Source organism: Moschus berezovskii, chromosome 9, assembly GCF_049115385.1.
Source record: "Moschus berezovskii isolate FMDL1 chromosome 9, NW_MosBer_1.0, whole genome shotgun sequence".
Lineage (NCBI taxonomy): Eukaryota > Metazoa > Chordata > Mammalia > Artiodactyla > Moschidae > Moschus > Moschus berezovskii.
In genome coordinates this window covers 46,156,002-46,170,424 of record NC_142468.1, presented here as the reverse complement: position 1 = coordinate 46,170,424, position 14,423 = coordinate 46,156,002, and the positions used below count along the sequence as shown (strand labels likewise).

The following is a 14,423-nucleotide window of genomic DNA, read 5'->3' as shown; positions in this document are numbered from 1 at the left end:
TCAATTCTTCGGCAATCAGCTTTCTTCACAGTCCAACTCTCATACACAGGTTAGCATACACATAATTCCTTGGTCTGTTGTTGAGAAGGTCTAGAAGTAATAATACCGCTGTAGCAACAAGGCTGAGATCATAGCTTTTAATATTCTCCAATAAAATGTATCAGGACTTTTTGGAGAAGTGACTGATTCTAGAACTGTGGCAGGGACTTTACAAGATGAGCTTGTAGAATCTTGTAGTACTAGAAAGAAAGTGCTAAAAATATTATAAATAAATAAAAACCCCAAACCTACACAGAATGATGGAGGGGGTGGGTTAGTATGTGAAAGGGATACAGGTACCAACTGAAATTTCCCAATAGCCAAAGCTTGAGCAATTTGAGCAGCAAAATAAAGTAGTATAACATTATAATGCAAAATGTAAAATAAATATCCATGAGTCTGCATGTATAAGCAAATAGGGGTGATGAGACAAATCATCCATGTAGAAGACTTCCAGGTTTATGGAGGTACTCTCTCCTTAAGGAGGTGGAGCAAGACTCTCCCCTCCTTAAGTGTGGGCTTCATATGGTGACTTTATTCAAGTGTGTAGAAAGGGGGCCTGAATTACTTTGCTGGGGCTGCCATAGGAAAGTACCATAGACTGTGTGGCTTAAACAAAAGAAGTTTATTTTCTCACAATCCTGGAGGCCTGGAACAAAAAAGGACAGTAGGTAAAAATTAAGCAAACCTGACTAAAATACAGGTGTTTGTGATTTCCAGGTGTCTTAACCTATTTAGGCTGCTATAACAAAATAGCATAAATTACTGGATAGCTTTTAAACAATAGAAATTTATTTCTCACAGTTATAGAGGCTAGAAAGTCTGAGATTAAAGTGCCAGCACATTCAGTATATGGTGAGAGCTGACTTCCTCATACGTGGCTGTCTTTTCATTATATCCTTACATGGCAGAAGGGGTATGGGATCTGTCATTTTCACTACTGAGGGACTTTCACCGTTACCACGTGGAAGGGAGACGTGTGTCAGTGGTTATTGGAGGCACACAATGAGAGTGGCTAATAAGTATTTGAAGTCAAGTAATTCAGGAAGATAAAGGCTATATAAAGCAGGCAAGTGCTATGGATTTGAGCAGACAGTATTTCAAGATCTAGAACAAACAACTGCTAGAAGAAGCTAGGCTTAGAGATGCAGAGGCTGCTCCAATAGCAGGTGGTCAGACACAGGCTAGAAGACTGGGAACAAAAGGCCAGAGCTCAGAGATATTTTAGGAAACACAAGATTAGAATCTAGAATTAGAGTAATAGGTACTGGGAATAAAACTAATTGTACCTTTTGAGTTAAGTACGATCCTTTTTATCTTCCTTGCCTGGGGAGTCTTAAAGTGGGGCTAGGCCTAAGCTCCCAAGTGAGAGGAAGCTAGGATAACTGGCTGGAACTAGGGAAGTGCAGGGGTGGGCATTCAGGCGTACCTGATGTCTGCCTTCCAAATTTCAAGGCTTTTAGGTCAGTTTTTGTCTATTCACTCTGCTTTTTCTCCTTCATAGCCTCGTTCCCTCTGGCTGTTCCTTTACATATCTTTTCAACAATAAATGACTCCCTCTCCAACCAGGGTTGCAAAGAGGTAGTGACTGAACACACACACATATGCACCCAAGTCCATATCATCTTTTGGATCTTTTAATTGACTGTATGAGGTTCCCACCCAAGGGTTACCTATGCCTATGCATAGTCCTCTGAGACATTAAATATTAGGGTATATAATTGCCAACAAAATTACTGTAACCACTAATACTGTACTCTGCCTCTAGAGCTGGACCAATGTTACAGAATTAGAATTACTACTTTATGTGACCATGCAGCATAGGCTGCCCCTTCCCCTACCCCTTCAGCCACTTCTTCCAGTGAACTCCCCCAGGCCAGGGACTATATTTCATTCATCTCTGTCTTTATGGTCTTCAGGGCTATTGCATGACAGGCCCTTAATAGATTTTTTTTTTTTTCATTTTGAATAAAGCAATGACCACCCGACTAAAAAACGCTGTTTAGTTTTTCTTTCTCTTCTCTATTTAGTTTTTCTCCATTGCACTGTTGAATTGTGCCCCTTAAAAGATGTTGAAGTCCTCACCCCTACAACCTGTGAATGAGACTTTATTTGGAAATAGGGTCTGTGCAGATGATCAAGATGAAGGCACTAGTGTGGACCCTAATCCAGTATGACCATGTCCTTAGAAAAAGGGGAAATTTAGACAGAAGCATGTATGCACACAAAATACCACATGAAGATGAAGACAGAGATTGATGCAGCAGAAGCCAAGCAATGCCAAAGATTGCTAGGATGCCAAACCTTTAGGATGTAGGAGACAGGCATGGAACAGTCTTCCTTCCAGATCTCAAAAGGAACTAACACTGCCAACACCTTGTTCTGAGACTTCTAGCCTCCAGCTCACACAGTACATTTCTGTCTAAAACATCCAGGTCATGGTTCTTTAATATGGCTCTAGGAGAAAATCTTCCTTCTTCTTTCTCTTGGGCTAGTAAAGTAACCGGAGAAGGCAATGGCAAGCCACTCCAGTACTCTTGCCTAGAAAATCCCATGGATGGAGGAGCCTGGTAGGCTGCAGTCCATGGGGTTGCTACGAGTCAGACATGACTGAGCAACTTCACTTTCCCTTTTCACTTTCACACATTGGAGAAGGAAATGGCAGCCCACTCCAGTGTTCTTGCCTCGAGAATCCCAGGGACGGGGGAGCCTGATGGGCTGCCGTCTATGGGGTCACACAGAGTCGGACACGACTGAAGTGACTTAGCAGCAGCAGCAGCAAACTAATACACTTATCACCTCCACTTTCTAACTTTATAATTGTCTGTCTTCCTGACTAAAATGTAAGCTCCACGGGATCAGGGATTTTATTTGTTTTGTTTACTTTTTTTGCCCCCTAGGCACGTGGGATCTTAGTTCCCCAACCGGGGATCAAATCTGCACCACCTGCATTGGAAACAAGGAGTCTTAACCACCGGGCTGCCAGGGAAGTCTCTGTTTTGTTTACCCTGGAAACCTTAGCATATAGAATATTTTCTGGTACAATGTAGTTCTCAGTGTCTGTTGAAACAGATACTTTGGAGGAAAGAGATTTTCCACAATAATTTGAACACTTCATTTGAAAAACAATCTATATGAAAAATTTCCCCCTTATAAAGCAATAACTGAAAACTTTATCAATTTAAAACAGCATATAAAATGTTCTCTGGTTACTTCTTTGGGAGTGGGAAATCTTGAAACCCTCAGAAGTTGTTCCTACTTCTGGTTTCCCCTGTTCCCTGATGGCAGAGTGCTTGGGACTATGAATATACATGGTTAAGGTAGGGAGGTCAGCAGCAGGGCTTCCTGATTGCTTCTTCCAGCTTTTAAGTCTATTCTGAATGAATTAATGTAAGGTCCAGGGCAGAAAACCCTTTTCCTCTTCCTCATCCTCATTACCTTCCTCCTACAATGGGCCCAAATATTTGAGTGGCTCAGCACCTGTGTTCAGGAATTAGAGGAACATAATTCTAGTTTCTTCAGGGGAAACACAAAACAACCAAAAAACGTCACTGATGCCTATATCACTTAATTTTTTAGTTTTTTTCAGTTTAGGGGAAGAAAAAGTTTTCCTCCACCCTCCAAGGGTCCCTGGCTGGGTCTGAAAATTAAACTGACAAAAAAAGATTAATGCAAGAAAATCATTCTGATTCATATTGCTTTACATGATACAAAAGCCTTCATAAGGAAATGAAGACCCACATAAGTGACAAAACTTACTAGCTTTTATATTGGGTTGAACAAAGAGAAGCAGTTGTGGGAAAGTGACTTAATGTGGGAAGGCTAAAGGAAGATAAGAATTATAACAGGGTCTGTTTGTATAGAATTCTCTTGCTCTTGATTTCTCGTCCTTGAAGATAAGAATGTTACTTTCCTTCTGGTACTAGGGAGGGTATCTTTCATATAGAAATGTCATTTTCTGCTTTTGAGAAAAAGAAGGATGTGTTTGATGTGTTTCAAGGTCCCCCAACTCAAAACAGCCATTATACCAAAGCATCATATACCCTGAGGTGGAATACCCTGAACCCCTTCATCGGGGCACTCCCTGGGAGGTAGGTTACTAGCTGCAGGGTGAGAAAACAGAGTGGTTACCCGCCTTATACAAGGCATGGAGAACCTGTGAGGGGTAGGATTCAAATCTCTTAAATCTCAGTCCAGTGCCTTTCCTGGTGTACTGCTCATAGCTGCACAGATTTTCTCTTTTTTAAAGAAAGGGTGGGATCCAAAGATTTGGTTTCAGAACTGGAAGGTACAGAGAATTCTGCAGGTCTCTGCAGTTATTACCTCTGGCAGATCTGAGCAGACTGTGGACAGTGAGTAAGGGGAGGACTGGCTCCAAGTGTTTCCCCATCAGTGATCTTCCTTCAAGTACACATGCAGGATTCACACCACTACCAAGGCCACCAGCCTTGAGAGATGCTCTTGATAGAAATCCCAGAGCACCAGGACTGACATTAGGCACTTAAGAGTTCAAAGAACTGAGGGAAGGCGGCCACACTAAAAAGAGGTTGGGATGAAAAATACGGAGATTAGCCAAGCTGGAATGAAAGTGTGGCTGGGTAGGGGGTAGCGGGTGAAGACGGCATGGGGGTGGAGTGGAAGGATCACATTCTTGTGCTTGAAGTGCAAGGCTAACAGCGACTAGAGAAAGAGGCTGGGACCAAAGAGTATCGGACCGCTCTGCAGGCGCAGGCCTAGGAGCAGAGGCTCCAGGGCTGCCCCATGGCGGCATCGTGGTACCAGGCGCACTTAAATTTTCTGTAGTTTAAAAAAAACCCTATGCTTTGGTTTCACGAAACGACCCTGCGGCAGATGCTGAAGTGGTCGGGGTGACCATGGTGATTATTTCTCTCAGATTCCCGGTTCTTGCTCACTCCGAGACCTTGAAAGCTAACAAAGCTCTTCTGGAATTTTAGGTTATTCTGTGACCTTCCAAGAAGCCTCTCCCCAAATTCCCTTCTCTACAAATTCTGGGAAGCACAGGAGAAGCAGCCTACAGACTCGCAATCATTTACCTGGCCACCCTCAGCGACACAGCTGTCGCTTCCCCTCTCGGGGGCTGGGCTATTCTGCACCGTCCAGTGCTCGCTTGGGGTCGGGGGCATCCAGGAGGCGACGCGCCCCCGGGAAGGTTGCGCGAGCAGCGGGTGTCCTGGGGCGGGCTTCCGGGCTCCGCAGCGCGCGGGGAGGCGGCGGCGACGCCGGCTGGCAGGCAGGTGATGCTCGGGGCCCGCAGCCGTTGGGAGGCAGCGTGAGCCCGAGAGAACCCGAGGCCGCCGCGGTGGCAGCAGCGCCGGAGCGCAGCCTCCTCGCGTTCCCATAATGCACAGGGCGGCGGCGGCGGCAGCATCACTGGCCGCCGGGGTGGCTGTGGCGGCGACCCGGAGGACCCCGGGCACGCCGCGCGCGCGCCACTGCCCGCGGCGGGCCCGGGAGTGATGGCGAGCCCCCCGCAGGCCGCCCGCGCCTGAGGCGCCGCGCCCCGCCCCGCCCCGCCCGGCGCGGCCCGCCCCGCCCGGCCCTGCCCTGCCCTCCTCCCCGCCGGCGGCTGCCGCGGCGCTTCCTAGTCGGCGCGGGCGGCCGCCCAGGCGAGGTGCGGCCTCCGCACAGGCGGGGGGCGTCGGTGCCGCGGGGCCAGCCATGGCCGCGTCCGAGCTTTACACAAAGGTAAGGCGCCCCGCGAGCCGCGCCGTGGGGAGGGGGCCGGGCCACCCGCCGCCGTCGGCTGTCAGGCCAGGGAGGGCCGGGGCGCGGGGGCCCGGCGCGGCCCCGCCGGCACCACCCCCTTCCCGAGCCTTTCAAAATCCCGGTCCCTGCCGGTGGGTCGCCCGCAGGGGCGCCTTCCTCGTTCGGGCGTTGATGCTTAAGGCGGCGGGGGCAGCCCTGCCTCGGGGTGCCTCTCTGGTCCCTGCCACGCTTCTGGGCCGGGGGCAGCGCGGGTCTCTAAGTGGAAAGAGGGCCCCTGTGGATTTAGTAGGGCGGGCCTGGGTCAGGATTGCTCAGCTCTCACTCTTGCTTTAGGAAAAATCCTGGCTGGTGGGAGATGCTAGATCTGGTCGGTCTCTCCCTGAGGGACACGCGCTTAAAATAACGCCTTGTGTTGGTATGCGGTGCCACTTGTACCGCCAGCCAGCCTTTCTGTGAGATTTGGAATCCTGCAAACGGTCGCCAGTCGATTTTCACCTTTAGTTGCCGGGTTTCAGATTGCTTACCCTGGGGTGGAGAGCATGCAGGCTGATTTCACTGGGATGGTGGATACTCATTTGTCGCTGGGAATTTGCAATCTGCGTGTAATCCCTCAGAGCCTTGTTAGGCTCCATGTCTTCACCAGCCGTTGGGGCGAGCCGCCTTCTTCTGGGTTTAGTCAAGGGAAGTGGCAGCCTTTCCTTTCTTATACTGACGCCAATATTCTCTGGCGCTGCTGATCTCTGAATGGCATATTTTGGAGAACTTACCCGTCAAGACAGTGTGTGGTGCCCTTTGTGACTGTGTGTAGTCATGGCATTTTATACTACCACTCCTCTGTAGGTCAGTGTTTTGGCAGCTATTAATTACCTCTAATGCCAGTTAACAGAATTGCCTTAACTACTCAAGTTTGCATTTGTGTCTTGCATTTCAAGTCTGCATTTATGGTCCCAGAATCATTGCTTCCAAATATGACCCAAGTAAGCCCACGTTACAGCATGTTATAGAAGGAAGAGATCTGGACCGCCCCCCCATCCAGAGACCTTGATTCTAGTCTGGGCCTTTTCACTTACTGTGTGACCTTGGGCAAATCACTTTATCTCTCTGTACTTCAGTTTACTCATCTGTAAATGGAGTTAATTTTACCTGCCCTGCCTCTCACAAGGCTGTTGTATCAAACTTAATAATAGATGGGATTGGTTTTTGTAACCTGTGAATTTCTTTACAAGTATAAGGTATATTTCTTCAAGCATGAAATGAGTCTGCATGAAACATTTCCTGGGATCTCTTTGTTTCCAGCTGCAGATTTGAAAACTACACAATTGAAACTTCTCTCTAAACCTGGTCATTCTTAAGGCATTGTGAATTCTAACATATGATTGAATGCAATTGGAAATTGATCTGAATTTACTTCATTAAGAAACACTTATATAAAGCTAACTATGTGCCAGGTACTGTTTTAAGTGCTTTATACATAGAGGTAAGTGCTAAGAAATATCAGTCATTTTCACAAGAAGAGATAGGGTCTATAAATATTTCTCAATTACTTTGTATAGGCCCCATTCTTCACTGCCTGAGGAGTCCATCCTTCAGCTGCCTGCCTATTTGTAGCCTGCTTAACAAGACTGGTTGGATAATACGTTTCTTTTGGATTTTAGATCTGTCTTCTCAACCACCCCCCTCCCCCCACACACACACCCAAATAATTGGCAAGAAAAAAATTTAAAAGATCCTGGGATTTTTAAAATTGTAAGTTTGAGGCTTTGGTCGTAGCTTCATCACAATCTGTTTTAAAATTCACCCTCTAGTCATTGTAAAGACAAACTGGTTTAGGCATTAATAAGGAAGTTGAGCTTAATTGCCTTCTCCTAAATACATTTGTATCTAAGAATAATCTGGTCACTTGGCTTGTTGGCTTATTCTTTTTGTGAGTGGACCTTAGCTTAATGGCAGGCAGAACTATTTATTGAGCTCCTCCTGAACGCCAGGTAATGTTGAGGGGTTCTCACATGAACAAGACACAGTCCTTTTCCTCAAAGGGCTCACAGCCTGCTTCTTTTATTTTTGGCCCAATTTGAATCTCCAAGGGCATAAATAACCTGCTGTTGCCTCAGCAGCAGGCAGACGGCTGGTATGATGTTTATTTGTAGAAGTTAGGGAACAGGTTGGGACATGAGAAGGTTGGAATGATTCTAAAGGCTTGGGTAGTGATTATTAGAGGAAGAGGGAAATCGTTAGAAGTAATATCAGTGAATAAACACGAGGATTTTTCCCTTGCAGAGGATTATAGGGAAGGAAGTTCTGGGGTAGTCTACAAAGAAAGACGTAATAGTGACATGCCATAATTATGATATTCAACATAAAGCAGTTAAATTTGAAAAGTGCCCTTTTAAAAAATGTCATTCAGAGCTTAAAGGCAGATTTAGATGTGTGATACAAATCAACTCCTATTACAGTGAAAGACAAAAGATCATTCAGTTTATTCTTTTTAGCTAAATTGATAATAATTTTGTCACAGCAACTTAGCAGGGCTTCCTTTTTGTAAATTTTTTCAGCAGTATAAACAGTTTCAAGGCAATAGCCTGGTTCCTAGGATACAGCATTTCTGGAACCTAACATTTTGATTAAAACATGTTTGTTGTTGGTTAAAATAACAGCTTTATTGAAACAGAATTCACATACCATACAATTCACCAATTTAAAATGTACAGCTCAAGGATTTAGTATAACCACACAGTTGTGTGTTGATTTGCTTTAGATCCACCTGACTTGATCCTGAAAGAATTACAGGTGGCTGTGACATTTTATTCGGAGAAGGCAATGGCAACCCACTCCAGTACTCTTGCCTGGAAAATCCCATGGACTGAGAAGCCTGGTAGGCTGCAGTCCGTGGGGTTGCTAAGAGTCGGACATGACTGAGCGACTTCACTTTCCCTTTTCCTTTCGTGCACTGGAGAAGGGAATGGCCTTGCCTGGGGAATCCCAGGGACAGAGGAGCCTGGTGGACTGCTGTCTATGGGGTCACATGGAGTCGGACATGACTGAAGCAACTTAGCAGCAGCAGTGACATTATATCTGGTTTTGAAAATATTTGCTAGTCATGACTTGCCAGTGGATATCTGAATCGTGACATCACCTGTAACTACTTTCAGCAACTTCAAAGGATTCAGCATTTGTGGAACAAGGTTTATTAATTAGACCTGAATGGATCACCAACAGCAATAAAATGGCATCCCAGTCTTCCTCTCATGAGGTTCCCAGACTCCACAGGCAGCACACAAATGCTGTAGAATAGCCAGGATTACCTGAAGTTTAATTAGGAGTTCCATAGTTTGTCAGAATGCTGGATTTTCTAACAGTACAAAAACTATCTAAACCCCTGACTTGAGAAGCCAAGTAAACTTCCTTAGGTGAAACACCTGTTAGGCCAATAGATTGTATATCCTCCTAATCTTCCTTTCCCATTATATTTCTTCATACCTACCGAAGCCACACGGATTAGATATTTTCTGGGATAGTTCCAATTTTATGTTCTATGCTATTGTCCCTTTAAGGCATCAATCCTGGAGATTCTAATATTTTGGTGTTGAAATTACATTTCTCAGACTGCTTCCAACATCTTAAAGCAGAAGAGAAATAACTGATATTGTGCCCTGATTTGGGCTTTGGCAAGTACATTCACTTTTCTAAAGTCTCCTGTCAGGCTCCTTCTGTCTGTATTTCTTCCTGATGTTCTTTGGCCTGTTAATGGTTGGAAACCTCTGTAGCCTTTTCTTTATCCAATTCTCCTTTTCCTTTACTAATTCTAATTTCACTTGACATCCAGCTGACAGTTCTGTCTCAATGGCCTGACTTGTACACATTTTATCTTATTATAGTTATTTGTGTATATGTAAGCCACTCCCACAATAGTGTTAACCCCCTGAGATGCTGATCAGGTTTGTTTACCTCCTATAGAGCCTAGCACAATGTCTTCCACATAGTAGGTGCTCATTAAGTATTTGTTAGATGCATGAAAGAATATTTTAACAGGAGAGAAACAGAAAATAATGGTTTGGGATGATTAGTCCACTTGTAGGACAGAAACTAGGAAATGGCAACCCACTCCAGTGTTCTTGCCTGGAGAATCCCAGGGACGGGGGAGCCTGGTGGGCTTCCGTCTATGGGGTCACACAGAGTCGGACACGACTGAAGTGACTTAGCAGCCGGACAGAAACAGAGTATAAAAAAATGGTTAAACAAGTCAGCACATTTTCAGGCATGTTAAACAGGGTGAGTAATAGAGAGGAGAGCTGGGCATCACGGAGACCAAGGAAACCGCTGGAGGAAACAGAATGGAAAGTGGTGGACATCTGCTAGACTGGGGTACAGGCAGAAGGTGTGAGCTCTCTGTGATGAACAGATTCAGGGTGGGAAGGAGAGGGGATAGTGTAAGTTAACACCAGGGGCTCTAGCTTTAGAAGGTGGAAGTTAATTCTCATTGTATCATGAAGTTTTGCTGACTCTGTGAGATTTGTAAGCTACTCAGAAATACTTCTTTAGACTGCTTGAGCAAAGCAGAATAGTCTTGATTTCCTCTTGAAATTTGTTACTGTTTCTTGCAGTGTGACAGTTTGATGTATTGCCCAATGACTAAAAGGTTACCAGAAAGTTACAATTTTAATGAGAGTTGCTGCTGCTGCTGCTAAGTCACTTCAGTCGTGTCCGACTCTGTGTGACCCCATAGACGGAAGCCCACCAGGCTCCCCTGTCCTTGGGATTCTCCAGGCAAGAACACTGGAGTGGGTTGCCATTTCCTTCTCCAATGTGTGAAAGTGAAAAGTGAAAGTGAGGTCACTCAGTCGTGTCTGACTCTTAGCGACCCCACAGACTGCAGCCTACCAGGCTCCTCCATCCATGGGATTTTCTAGGCAAGAGTACTGGAGTGGCTTGCCGTTGCCGTTGCTACTGCCAGATAAATAGTTTATATCTTCCTGGTGCTTTTTGAATTGGCGGGGGGGGGGGGGGGGGGAGGGGCATTAGGATGATCTGAATGGGGTTCCAGGGATTTAACTTCAGCTTCCAAAAGGTTGAGGTGGGGTGGAGGGGAATAATGTTCCTATTGAGAGTGTGGAAGACGAGGCAGAATTCATCAGGAGAATCTAGAGGCACATGGCCCACTGGAGGATGGATTGGCTTTGTTGGTCCCCACTTTAGGTAGTTCTTAACAAAGTATGAGGTATTATCAGAAGTATAAACTTCTGGCTGATTTGCAGAATAAGACCTGACCCTAGGTGAAATACCAAGTGGGCAGCCCCACTCTACTCTGGCAGGCCTGTCCTGTCCCACGGTGGTTTTCCCAGACTTTCTCCATTTGTCTACCTGGGAGATTGTCTTCTTTCTTCCCTCTGGCTCCTACCTCTGTGTCTCTGTCTTTCTCTAATCAACTTTATTTATGTATAATTTGCATGTAATAAAATTCATTTTAAGTGCACAGTTGGAGTTTTTGATATTCTGTCATGTACCCACCATCACAAACAAGATACAGAACATTTCTATCACTCTCAGAAGTTCTTTGGTTCTTGGGTTCTTCTCTTCCCCTGCTTATTCAAAGCATTTACTGGAGTTGGCTTACCTGAAGGGACAGAGGAAAGAGTTGTTGTTTTTTTTCCCAAAAAATGCATGTTATAGTTCCACCTTGGAGCCCAACTGATACTGATAACAATATAGAGACCCACACTTCATCAACAGTGGGAGATGGGAGTAAATGGAAAGGAATTTAGGTGGTTTATTTAATCCTTCATTCCTCACCTTTACTAATGGTGTTTGCCTTTGATGCCTTGTTTCCTTAGGCCATTAATGTGCTAAAATGCCCTTTAGTCAATTCTGCCCTTTAACAGTTCTCTTGCCCCATCAACCTTAGTTGTAATGCCTGTCTGGGTTTGTACTGATAGAGATTTTTAATCTTTACAGAAACTTAAGGTGTGGCTTCTTCACACCTTAGACAGCCTCCACTTCTCTTTAAAGCCCTTTTCAGTTGAAAGTCTCTTTAACCAGCTTCTGTTTGCATTAAATGTCTCCACAGAGGCCTTTTGCCAATTGTAGAACTTGGGGATGATGTGATTATGCTTTAATTTCAAAATAATAGCTGCAAACTTGATTGAAATCAAGGAAGTGCGTCATCCACTCCTAAGTGTTCATGAGGAACATTTATCTACCTCCTTTGGCCTGAAGTGCCACTGTGTTCATAAATGTGAGCACAGGACTGGACTGGAGGGAGATGGGACTTAAAAAAAAGACAAGTTTTGTCTCTCTATTCACTCATACAAAAACATACATTGCCTTGGCCAGGAATCCTGTGTCTATGGTTGGGGTTTTAACTTGATAAATACATTCTGAACTTCAGAATGGGAGAAATAAAATGATCAGGGAAGTGAAGAGGCTTGACAGAATAAAAAGACAGACTCTTCAAAAAGATGAGGGTGAACTGGGAAAATGGTGAATTATTTAACATCAAGATTAGAAGTTTATAACATGGTCTCTGGGATTCTCTGTCACTGACTTTCATGTCAGACTGCTATTTGACATTGGTTTCATCCTAAGGACAGCTCTTTTCTGGATGAAAAAAAGTGGTAAGTGGCACCCACCAACCACATGGTCTAGCTCCAGGCCTGGAAGAAGAGAGCCTTGTGGAGGATTTCTGATTGACCTTGCTTGCAGTCATGTGCCCTCTCCTGACACTGTGCTGAGGAGGTGATGGGGGAGGAAGGCAGTGAGCAGTCCAGTCTTGCTCATCTCAGAGGCCAGAGGGAGGATGGGACATTGTGATTGATAGTCCCACTCAGACCTTGTGGGGTTGCTGAAAGCTGTTCCCCATCAGAAGGAATGGTGCTAGAGAGACAAAACAATATCCACTATGAATCAGCCACCAAAAGTGCCAAAGTGCATGAGTTCTGCCTCCTGTTCTGATTTTTGAGCAGATGAATGGGAGGGTTTTTGACTGGGAGGATATTGGCTATCTTTCCCCTAGAAAATAACTTCTAATTAAAAGAAAAGCCTTGGAGAATCCATAACAGCAAATGTTGATAAAGCATATGAAGGGGGATAATTAGGAGTGTGAGATTAACAGATATATACTGCTATATATAAAATAGATGGCAACCCACTCCAGTGTTCTTGCCTGGAGAATCCCAGGGACGGGGGAGCCTGGTGGGCTTCCGTCTATGGGGTCACACAGAGTCGGACACGACTGAAGTGACTTAGCAGCAGCAGCAGCAGCAAGAATTTATTGCATAGCATGGAAACTATATTCAGTATCTTATAACAACCTATAATGAAAAATAATCTGGAAAAAAATATAAAATTGAATCACTTTGCTGTACTCCTGAAACTAACATAATATTGTAAATCAACTATGCTTCAATTTTTTAAAAATCTTATTAGATGTAGATGATTTAAAAATTATCTTTTATTCAGTCTTAATTAGAAAGTAATTTTGTGTGAGTTTATATAAATCATTTTCTGCATATGTGTGTTTTAAACAAACGCTACTGTGTTAGACTAAGCCAACAAAGGTCCGTCTAGTCAAAGCTATGGTTTTTCCCGTGGTCATGTATGGATGTGAGAGTTGGACTGTGAAGAAGGCTGATCGCCGAAGAATTGATGCTTTTGAACTGTGGTGCTGGAGAAGACTCTTGAGAGTCCCTTGGACTGCAAGGAGATCCAACCAATCCATTCTAAAGGAGATCAATCCTGGGTGTTCGTTGGAAGGACTGATGCTAAAGCTGAAACTCTCAATATTTTGGCCACCTCATGCGACGAGTTGACTCACTGGAAAAGACTGATGCTGGGAAGGATTGGGGGCGGGAGAAGAAGGGGACGACAGAGAATGAGATGGCTGGATGGCATCACCGACTCGATGGACTTGAGTTTGGATGAACTCCGGGAGTTGGTGATAGACAGGGAGGCCTGGCGTGCTGTGATTCATGGGGTCGCAAAGAGTCAGACACAACTGAGCAACTGAACTGAACTGAACTGAAATTTAATTTAGACTATACTAGTTAGAACCTAATTTTTCATCATACCATACTGGAGTGGTTACAATAAGATAATCAGCTATTTCTTTAAGGATACACTGTCACTTTAAAAATTTTTTATAGCAGTACTTAACACAACTTTTAAACAAGTTTGATCTCTCTATGCTCAAGTTGAAAAATATCTTCTAGTTTGCTAATCATCATGCTCAGGTTGGAAGAACTACTAGAGATATTTTCCATAAAATTAGGAAAAGTACTTCTTAATAATAATAAATTTGGGTCAAAACCTGGATTAAACTGTCATCAATTTAAAATGTGTATTCGTTAAAATCTTATTTTGGAGATGGGAAGTTAAACCCACTAGAGCTAATGTTGGATCTTAAGCCAGCCTTCCTGTTTATACTCATTTTTTTCATTCTAACAAAGATTTCTCCACTTCTGCACTATTCTGTTTTCTGGGGACATGTCCTGTGTGTTGTAGGATATTTAGTGGCATCTCTAACCTTTATCTGCCAGATCCAGTAGCATCCCCCACCCACAGTTGTGACAACCGATTCATGTTGTCTACTGACATTGCCTAATGTTCCCCAGGGAGCAATCCCTGCTCCCCTGCCCCTGCTTGAGAACCACTGTCCTAGATCTTAA

At 44.5% G+C, this 14,423-nt stretch overlaps 1 protein-coding gene across 4 annotated transcripts in view; it reads left to right on the top strand.

The window, feature by feature from the left end:
- The first annotated feature begins 5,582 nt into the window (after nucleotides 1-5,582).
- The window catches only part of MYO5A (myosin VA), a 203,417-nt gene continuing 194,576 nt past the window's right edge, over nucleotides 5,583-14,423 (top strand). For all 4 annotated transcript variants that reach the window (XM_088839618.1, XM_088839617.1, XM_088839616.1 and 1 more), the window contains exon 1: nucleotides 5,583-5,745. In XM_088839618.1, coding sequence (XP_088695744.1) covers nucleotides 5,719-5,745 — 27 coding nt within the window. In that variant the 5' untranslated portion in view covers nucleotides 5,583-5,718. The remainder of the gene's footprint in view (nucleotides 5,746-14,423) is intronic.